The sequence below is a fragment of the Arachis stenosperma genome, chromosome 9 (genome assembly GCF_014773155.1).
Source record: "Arachis stenosperma cultivar V10309 chromosome 9, arast.V10309.gnm1.PFL2, whole genome shotgun sequence".
Lineage (NCBI taxonomy): Eukaryota > Viridiplantae > Streptophyta > Magnoliopsida > Fabales > Fabaceae > Arachis > Arachis stenosperma.
Genome location: NC_080385.1, coordinates 123,082,557 through 123,093,346, shown reverse-complemented (window position 1 = coordinate 123,093,346; position 10,790 = coordinate 123,082,557). Strand labels below are relative to the sequence as shown.

Here is a 10,790-nt window from a genome sequence, read left to right as displayed (position 1 = left end):
CTGTTCAAAGGATCATAAAGGAAATTACGAATATGATATGATCCAGTCAAAATTAAAGTTACTCATCACTGCAGGAATAATTAAGTTCATTTAGGAGTCTGTTGACATTGTTGAATGCTGAAACTTAAATCAGTTCATATATTTATATTATAGTACTCATTAATGTCACAGTTGGAAATATATATATATATATATATATATATATATATTATATTATAGTAAATGGTTTAATGTTTTACCACTCCCATTGTTTGCTTGTATGTGTCTTTTTTTCCTAAAAAAAAATGCAAATTCTGTGTATGAGATAACTTCCTCCCTATCTTATTCTTATTTTATTCTATTTTATTTTTTGACAGATGCCAAAAATCATGAAAATTCTTGCAAGATAATACAAACTTTCCATTAAATTTGAACAGCGGTTTGCATTAGTTGCCATATTAGGATGCCTTTTGAATGCAAGAAAGCTCAACATCATCTTGCTTCCAAATCTGATTTAAGATTTTCAGTTATGAATCTCACTGTTTTAAGAAGCAAGTTTTGAAACAAAAGTAATGGAAGAGTGAATATATATATATATATATATATATATATATATATATATATATATATATATATATAGTTGGCTTAGACAAAACTTTAACTAATCTAACTCAAAAATCAATTTACTACAGTAACTTTTTTTTTTTTTCATTCTCAAAAATTGAATTTAAAACTTTGTTTTAAGAAGGAAAAAAAGTGTTAAACCACTTAAATTTAACCAAATGCTAGTAGCTTGATCTGAATATAGAAATAGTATGCATAGTTGTAGTTTCACGGCAAATGTTTATGCACTTCGAAGAAAATAAGAACTGCACTGATCTTAAAAATTAACTTTGCTATTTTAAAGGTAAAGAAAAAAAATTTATATCCTAAACTCTAGACTAAAAATACTAAATTGTAAACTTAAATCCTAAATCTGAATTATTATCATTGATATGAAATATAATAAATAGAAAATTAAGGTCTACTTAACTAACAATAAGTATAACACTCCTTATTTAGTAAACAGCGTTTATAGATGAGACACAGTTTCACTATTTCAATTCTACCAGCATAAGTTATTTCAAAACAAGCATTAATACATCCACAATTCCACGTATGTATAAAATTCAAGCTCTTTATTACTTATTTCATCCAAGAATAAATGCCATACCTTAGATGTATTTAAACGCAATTAAAAGAGGAATTTCTTTGGGAAAAGACTAAATAGCTTAGAGAAATACAGATACAAATATGAAATATTAGCTAATGCTTCAATCACTTGATGACATTGTGCCGTGCATTCTTCATGCTTTATCCCTCAAGTAACCAAATAAAAAGAAAATAAATAAAGTATACGTGAACAACAAAGAATATTGCTTTGCTAACACACTTTATTTCCCTTCCTCAATCAACAATAGAATGCTTACATTCTTCAATCACAATTACCAAAATCCATTGTTATGTGAAGCAACCAAGGAAATTGGCCACAACATATGATTGTATGATTCATGTGATTCATGAAAACAATGAGCATATCTGACAAGGCCCACAGTGGCAACAGTGAAATATTTATTAATTATGCAATGCTACAGTGTAACTATAACATTAGATACAATCATACAAAAACTTCAGGTTCCTTACAAGGGTAAAATATTGCTCTCTACATGCACTGCAATATAACTCAACTAAGCACAAAAGCACAAAATTCTCCCAAGTTTTTGGTTGCACTCTTTTGAAACACTAATCCAAGCTCATTATTAAAATGACATAAAACACAATTGAATTTCACTGCATGTTGCTTCTGCTCCCATATCAGACCTCTATAGCAGCATCACAAGTTTTTGAATTCGGGACGACATAGAAATATAAACAGGAAATGTTGAGAGAAGTGTTGTTTCGGAGTTCTTAAGGAACATTCATAACTTGTATTGACTGGAACATATCCGAGACAGCGATAACAAGGTCGCCTGATTTGATCAGATTTCTGGCCTTAAGCAACGAAAAGGTTTTATTGAGATTGCTCTCCATATCATCGGAGAAGCTCAGCCGGAAAGGTATCAGGCCCCACTGGAGGTTCAGACGCCTTCGCACGGATGTCGTGGTAGTAAAAGCAAATATTGGGCAATCAGGACGGCAGCGTGATAACAAAGATGCCATGTGCCCAGTCTTCGTGTAAACAAAAAGAGCATCCACCTCTAAATTATTGGCTGCAAAAAAATAAAACCCAAATTAAGATTCGTATTACGCAATCTAAGGCGAAAAGATCCTTACTAAATCAAATAATGTCAAGAACACAGCAAGGGCTGTAGAAGACAACAGTGATGAATTATCCAAAAGTGCTATCAGCATGAGTCACTTTAAGCATTAATATTCTTAAAGCCACAATATCATGGTTATAGGGTCATGGTCACCTTATCAAATATACCAATTGGATAGTACAGTCTCCGTTCTCAAATTTCAGCATAAAATATGCTCAGGGTTTAAGGACATGATTAGAAAAGTCTATACATTACAGAAATCTAGTTGTATTAATAAATAACCATCAGTACTTCCTCTTCATTTCTAATTATCTATTTCTATCTATTCTTTGTCCTGCACTACTATCAGCTCTTGGGATATAACTAGAAGGAGAAAAAAGAAGTATGACCTACATTTCCTTGTGAAAAACAAAATTGTGAGCAACTATTTGAAAATGGAGGCCATAATATGATACCCTACAGTATTTTTTCAACCTTAGACAGTATATGCTGATGCTACAGATCAATCAAATATGCAGTATTGACAAATCACACATAATGCAGGGACAAGATAATGAAAACCAACAAACAGCAAGAGTCAAGATTTGAAGATAACTTACCCATTTTTGCAGCAGAAATGCAGATCTCCTCAGATATTTTTTCCGCAAATGAATTCCCAACTGAGGGAAGTAACATAGCTTCATAGCGTTTCTCTTCCCTCCACCACTTTTCAATTCTCAAGCTAACACTCCTTAAAACAGTTAAAGCCTTCTCAGGATACTGTCCCATGGCCGACTCACCAGAAAGCATCAATGCATCAGCACGTTGTCGGACTGCTTCAGAAACATCTGCTACTTCAGCTCTCGTAGGTGTAGGGTACTCAATCATGGATTCAAGTAGTTGAGAGGCAACAATGACAGGCTTATTCATCTGCCTGCAAAGTTGAACAATCCTCTGTTGGGCAGCCGGAACCTGTTCTAAGGGTATTTGGGCACCCAAGTCTCCTCGTGCCACCATAGCTCCATCAGATGCTTGAATGATCTCCTCCAAGTTCTTCAGCGAATCCGTACTTTCTATCTTTGCAATGACAGAAATATCGCTGCATTGATAAGGCCAAGTTTAGCACATTCCACATTGTATGAAAGTCAAAAACTAAACAGTGGATGAGGCAATGAGAGCACATTGCACGTGCACGCAGACATAAACAATCTTCTACCTACTTGCTGGTGTAACTTCACAAAAATGTGATATCCTATTCTAACGGAAACAGTCTAAAAATCCTTGTTTCTGTCCAAGCTTTGCATTAATTTTATACACCCGTAAATAAAATCACTCTCTCTTTTAGTTGAACAACTGTAATATTCAATTACATAGACAGAATAAATCCCCCACATGTTTGATATTAAAATATGCAGATACACACTGCAAGCCTGCAAGTATGACATTAAGTATTGGACGAGATCAATAGCTCTTTTTCATTTTTCTTTTTCTCAAACATTTTATGAAATGTAGTTCACAGCTATTCCTAAGACAGAGAAGTAAAGCACAAACAACAATAAAATCATTTTGTCACCCAAAGACCAAAGGTAAAAGAAACCCAAGCAGGTAAATAAGTGATATCCTACTTGTCACTTGTATACGATAATAATATACATTTGTATCAGGTTTAAAATTTTCTCAATACATACCTATCACGAGATCGTGCAGCAATATAACTTTTAAGATGCTTAATAACTTCAGCAGACTTGACAAATGAAATAGCAATAAAATCAACGCCCTCAGCAATACCAAAATCAATGTCTAACCAATCCTGGACATTGAAAATCGTGACGAATTAGAAAAATGAAAATTAATATAAATAGGTATGGAGACTTTCTGATCCGAGGAAATTTATCATGAAAAATCCAATAATCTGAAATTCAATATGAACAGTTAAAATCATAAAACCTAAAGAAAAATATGATAATGGAAATGTAGAATTGTAGATCCCACCACACAATGCATCATTGTAAACCATTTCCCAGCAGCATGTGCATCACATGGTTCAAAGTTACTATGACCTTAAGCACCACTTTCTAATTAACTTGAATAGATATCAACCTAACCACAGTGAACATGTTTCCTTCAAGGCTTATGTTATATGGGGAGTAGTAGTGCCATGTAGCATTCACTAGTCAATTTGATCTTGTGGAGCAGTTGAATTTGATTAATTTTAAGGAAATAATCAATTTTGAAAACCCCCTATAGAAAAAGAAACCGACTTATCAATACACTTATAATCATCACAACCAAATTGTAATATATTTTCAAATGCTCCAGAATAAATTTTTGAACTAAGAAAAAAAAATGGGAAGAAAAGTAGTGCAGGAATAAGAATTGGATGATCATAACTTCATATATAAGTCAAGACAAGGGAACAAATTCTAGCTACTTAATTAAAATTAATGCTACTCATATATGCAAAAAGACAAGCATAACTATATTAAAGAATCACAGTGGTACAACAAAAATTTCTTAGGAGAAGGTTATAATAAGATTACTTTAAGCGCTCAAAATATTTCATTCTTGTAAACTGCTGAAAATTATACAAGTGGCAAGTAGCTCAGAAGATACCAATAAGAAAGTTATCCAGGCAAGAGCTGAAGTGTTCAAGGAGTGGAATTGATATCTATCTTATGGAGTTATGGAACAGATCAAAGGAAAAGAACACTATCACTAACAAGATTAGAATTTGAACCCTTTTATAAATTAGAGAGTCAGCAAACAATTTGAAGACTTTTATTGTCTGGGTCAATTAGCCAAACAAACATCAAAATTTTGTATGGTCTTCCTAAAGTAATAGTTGCAAAACTTCGACAGAACTATATCCACTTACTGCTTTCCAACTGTGAATGTGAATAATATATGTGTTCTTATTCCATGAACCATGTGTTTTTCCATCATTCCGATTAAAACCAAGCAAATAAGTAAAACAACCAATGTGAGAAGGCTGAAGAATTGAGAACCTTTGAAGAAATTGTCGGTAGCATGGCATTCCTTTCACGTACTAGACTGCCATTCCTCCAAAATGTCAAATTGGCTCTTGGCAGCAACAGCCCAGGATCTGTACAAAGGCACTTGACATCTGGGCCTATCTTTTCGATCACCTCAAACCTAACCATTCCTCCATCAACTACAAGTTCATCGCCCACTCTAACATCTGGTAGATCATATTTTAGAAGGAATGAACTAACAACTTCAGCAGCAGTTGACAAATAAAACCAGAAACACAATTCCTCAAAAGAAACTAAATGTATAGAGTTTATTCAGAAATATTAACCTTCAGCAAAACCATCGTAGTTCACATTGATGGTGTGTTCCGGAAGAGTTGAATTAAAGGCTCTTACACTGAAAGTCCATACCTCACCATCCTGCACGAGAATATTCAAAGCACACGACAACAACTCATCATTTGAAGTAGATCCATAAACAACAAGGTTTATGAAACTGTTTAAGTTTGCATTAATCAAAGCTGCACAAATTACACACATTGTAATGTTGAGAAAAAAAAAGTATTAACCCTGAAACTTTACAAGACAGACGAGTAATTTATATGGCATTACTTTTCTGACTAAGTAATTTATACACACATTGTAATGTTGATAAATTGTCTACAGGACTAATGTTCTTTCAACAAGAAGAACATGAGCCTTATATAATCTCGCAGCAAAAGATGTTTCTCTTGGATTTAACTTTGTATTTGAAATGAAGGTTATTTACCAGCAAGACCAACCCATTGTGGAAGTATAATATGATAATTATTTAATAATACTGCAAAATAGCTTGAGAAAAGCTTCCAACAATTGTCCAGAAAAGCAGTCAAAGAGATTAAGGGTACATTTCTCTAAGACTAAGTTGATTAAAAAGTGATATCTTCTAACTAAAAAAACTAATAATTATAATAAAATAAATTCCAGAAGAACAATGATTCTTTGAAACAATTGACCTTTTAACATTCTATCAATTTTTGCACACAGGAATGCAAAGATAATCAGTATAATTTGCACCCACACTATGCAGAGTTTACATATAGAGGCAGAAAACATGCTCATATGAATCATTTTGAAACTCTTTCCAAAAAGATATCGCTTTCCAGATAAATTATTCATATCAACTTCCATTCAGGAGTTAAAAAAAACATTTTTTTTTCCTTTTGAAAGCGATCTTTCAGTATAGAAATCATTTTCTTTAGGATTTAAATTCCTTCCTAATACAAAGGGGGAGTTTCCTTTGGACATGGGGGAGTACAATGTAACCCACAATTGTGATTAATCAAAAGAATAAAATAACAAATAGGTAATAAAAAAAACATTCTTTTTGTTTTTTAAGTAAGAACTCGCTAACAGAAGAAGTAGAACCATGCAAAAGATATAAAGATATAAACCTCAGCTTTAGCAGAGGAAGCACCACCAAGATCACCCATGTGAATCTCGCTGCCTTCAGTGTCCATCATGATGGCGACGGCGAAGCCTTTCTCGTGGTTGAGCCTCCTGACGCGATCGATGACCTCCTTGTGCCACTCCCTCGTGCCGTGGCACATGTTGATCCTCGCCACGTTCATTCCCCCAACCGCCAGAGCCTCAAGCTCCGAGAAACCGCACGTCGCGGGCCCAATGGTGCACACTATCTTCGTCCTCCGCGTGCTTCGGAACCCGTTCTCCCGGAGCTCTGCCTCCGTCACGGCGTCCCCCTCGATCGAGCTCAGATCGGAGGTGCCGGAGGAGGGGGACATTGCGACGCCATTGCTGTCGGAGACGATGACGGAGGGGTCGGAGGAGGCGCGGAGGGAGAATTGTAGGTGGGGAGAGCGGCGGGGGAGGAGGGAGAGGTGGGGAGTGGTGTGGAGGGGAGTTTGGCGAGTGGAGGAGAGTGGCGGTGGTAGTGGTGGGGCGAAGAGCTGGAGGGAGTGTGACATGGTGGCTGTGGCGGGGACGGTAGAGAGACAAGAGTATCTTTTTCTTGGGGGGCGGAGAGACCGAAGTAGAGTGTGGGAGTTATCGCCCTCCGAATCAAAATCGACGACACAATCACATGTGATTTGTGATTTGTAACTTTGTTGTTTATCCAATGCCTCAAATTCACTGTTTCTTTGGGTATTTTATCCATGTTACAAACTCCAGCAGTCCAGCTAGGGACTAATTACTGTGTTCCACGGTGAATATTCTCTTGTAAAAAGAATTTAATTTTAATAAACGATTTATGTTTACATATGCATTAATAATATATTAATAAAAATAATTATTTTTTATTTTGATTACGTAAATAATTATAAAAAAAATTATAATCAGACAATTATGTAAAATCATTATTAATACTTTAAAATTAAATTCTTGTAAATATAGAGAAGCTAGAAAGATGAAGGATTTGAATATTCTAAATTTTGAATTTCACTTTAGAGGGAGAAGTGTGATCTCTCACTATTTATTTTATAGGTGGGACTAAGAGAAAATATGAAAGAGAAATCATTCAAGTGTGAGAGATCAAACTTTACTTTCTAAAGTAAAAATTCAAATTTTAGAGGATCCAAATTCAAAGAGGAACATCCGATTCTCCTTCCCTCTCTCTCTCTGACGTGACGCAAATATTTATTCCTCTGTCTCCAGCACGTTGCGATTCTCCTTTCCTCTCTTAGGCGCTCTTTTTCCTTGTTTGATTCTAGGTTGTCGGCATTTCTGAAATTGGTGCCTCAGAAAAAACTACTCTTGCTAGAAATGTTTGTAGAGATGAACAAGTTCGATATAAATATTGGATATATCTTTTGTATATTTCTAATTGAATTACTTAAGCTCTTGGAAGAAACAATTTAGGTTCAATTTCAAAAAGTTTTAGTGGTTACTTTTATTTTGGCAGTTTCTTTTAAGGAGAGAATCTTATTCTTGACTTTGTTGTAGTCCCCAAATTTGGAGTAGTTGAGAGTATTAATGTATGAATATTACTAGTACTCCCAGTACTCTCTCTTTTATTGGTATTGTATGACATTAGTATATCACAACTGCATAATAGAATATGAAGAGGTAACTAGTATAATTTTTATTTTTTTCTTTTTTTTGGCTATATATAACTGTATTTCTTGTCTCAGTAAAGTTGTGATTATCCACTAATGCAATAGACACATTTCTCTCTTCTTTAACTTGCTTTTCACTAAGAAATCTGCAGCTCAAAACGGATTTCATCATGGTGCGGTGACGTTGGGATTTTTGCTAGTAAAGAATTTTATAAAAATAGTCGCGTTGTAGATATAGTTTCTAAACCAACAAAAATTCCTTCGTGCAAACGTTTTGGTTGTCACAAGTAACAAACCCCTTTAAAATTGATAACCAAGTATTTAAACTTCGGGTCGTCTTCTCAAGGAATTGCAGGGAGGTATGTTCTTATTATTGGCTATGAAAAAGTGTGTTTTGGGGTTTTGGATTAAGGTAAAAGGTTAGTTGAATGACAAGTAAAATAAAATAATAATAGCTGTAAAATAAACTCTTGGTAGGGTATGAGAAATTAGAAGTCCTATCCTAGTTATCCTTATCAATTGTGATGAGAATTGGATTTTTCCCCCACTTTGTTAACCTCTAACTATGAAGGTAAGTTAAGTAAATGAATTAATTCGAATCCTCAAGTCCCAGTCTTTCCTTGGGAAAAGTTAGAGTTATTGGATCTCGAATTAATTCTTGAAGAATTCCAATTTTCAATCAACAATGAGTTTGATAACTCAAGAGTCACCAATTAATCAACCAAAGCCAAAAGGGAAAATATCTAAATTAAATTAAAAGCATTCATGTAAATAAAGCAATCAAACTACGTTTAAACATAAATTCAAATTCAACATAAAAGAGTTCATAAATTAAATTGGGAAAATAAGTAAATGAGATATTAAACCTGGAATTCAGAAGAAAATTGTAAGTTGGAATAATAATAAATCCTAAATCCTTTAAGAGGAATTCTAATCCTAATCCTAAGAGAGAGGAGAGAACCTCTCTCTCTAAAAACTACATCTAAAATAATAAAAATTGAATTATGAATAGCATGGTTATGAATGGATGCCTTTCCCCACTTTATAGCCTCTAATTTGTGTTCTCTGGGCTGAAAACTGGGTCAGAAACAGCCCAGAAGTCACTTCCAGCGCTTTCTGGTCCGTACAGGTCACAGAAAAGTGACGCGGCCGCATGGCTCACGCGGCCGCTCGGGTTGCGTTCCTGCCAGGTCACGCGTCCGCGTGACTCACGCGTTCGCGTCACCTGGCGTCGAGGCAGCTATAGCAAATTATATATCAAATCGAAGCCCCGGACGTTAGCTTTCCAACGCAACTGGAACCGCGTTGTTTGGACCTCTGTAGCTAAAGTCATAGCCATTTGAGTGCGAAGAGGTCAGGCTGGACAGCTTAGCAATTTCTCCAACTTATTGTATTCATTCCACTTTTGCATGCTTCCTTCCCATCCTCCAAGCCATTCCTGCCTTATAATATCTGAAAACACTTAACACATATCAAGGCATCTAATGGTAATAAGAGAGGTTTAATAATAAGTAAATATAAGATCAAAGAAGCATGTTTTCAATCATAGCACAAAATCAGGAAGGAAAATGTAAAACATGCGAATTGTATGAATAAGTGAGTAAAGAGTTGATAAAAATCACTCAATTGAGCATAAGATGAACCATAAAATAGTGGTTTATCAACCTCCCCACACTTAAACAATAGCATGTCCTCATGCTAAACTCAAGAGAAACTATAAAGAGATGATGAGGAATGATAGAATGTATGAGATGCAACCTATGAATGCAACTAAATGCAAAAATGTTTCTACCTACTTGGTGAAAAAGTAAATAAATCTTTCAAGAATAAATATGAACTGGATTTCACTAATTCAAATCACAAAATACAATACAAATAACTTGCAAGAAGAAGATAGCTCATAAAAGCAGGGAACATAGAATTAAGCACTGAACCCTTACTTGGTAGTGTATATCACTCTAACTCTCAAGTGTCTAGGGTCAATTCTCTCAATTCTCTACTAATCTTGCTTTCTCTAACTTGCTCTTCATCTAACAATCAACAAAAATGTAATGCATCAATACACAAATCAAGAGGTCTTTTAAGGGTTGTAATGGGGTTAGGGTCAAGGTAGGATTGTATTTGGCCAAGTGGACTAAAATTTGAATCCTTAATAACATAAACTTCACACTTAACTTAAGACAATCCATTTAATTAAAATGCAAAATCTAACTTCCCATTAACTGTGCTTTCCACATGTTCATGCATCCTAACATTGAGTTTAGTACATATGCATTAATACCAACACTTACTTTGGGGCATTTTGTCCCCTTTTATTAATTGCTCTTTTCTTTTTCTCTCTTTTTTTTTCAATGCATATGATTAAGCTATTGAATGCAATAATATGTGCTCAACTATTATTTTGCACAATTTCACTAAAATATACAACACCCAATTATTCAAACCAAATAATTTCAAACCCAACTTTCCCACACTTAAATCATGAGCAC

At 34.6% G+C, this 10,790-nt stretch overlaps 1 protein-coding gene across 1 annotated transcript; it reads right to left on the bottom strand.

Moving 5' to 3' along the window:
* Positions 1–1,605: 1,605 nt before the first annotated feature.
* On the bottom strand, positions 1,606–7,347 carry LOC130951682 (pyruvate kinase isozyme A, chloroplastic-like). The gene is made up of 6 exons (XM_057880385.1): positions 6,682–7,347; positions 5,578–5,668; positions 5,264–5,457; positions 3,947–4,068; positions 2,879–3,357; positions 1,606–2,228 (listed from the first exon to the last, which is right to left on the bottom strand). Exons 1-6 carry the CDS (start codon positions 7,210–7,212, stop codon positions 1,927–1,929), a joined length of 1,719 nt encoding a protein of 572 aa, XP_057736368.1. The 5' UTR covers positions 7,213–7,347; the 3' UTR covers positions 1,606–1,926.
* Between the last annotated feature and the right edge of the window lie 3,443 nt (positions 7,348–10,790).

What these genes read in the sequence shown, in the direction of transcription:
- LOC130951682 (XM_057880385.1), bottom strand. Translation starts at nt 7,212, where the DNA reads ATGTCACACTCCCTCCAGCTCTTCGCCCCACCACTACCACCGCCACTC. An exon ending in GCTGCACGATCTCGTGATAG is followed by an intron (nt 3,358 to 3,946) that starts GTATGTATTGAG and finishes TTATCAATGCAG; the next exon opens with CGATATTTCTGTCATTGCAA. An exon ending in CATTTCTGCTGCAAAAATGG is followed by an intron (nt 2,229 to 2,878) that starts GTAAGTTATCTT and finishes ATTTTTTTGCAG; the next exon opens with CCAATAATTTAGAGGTGGAT.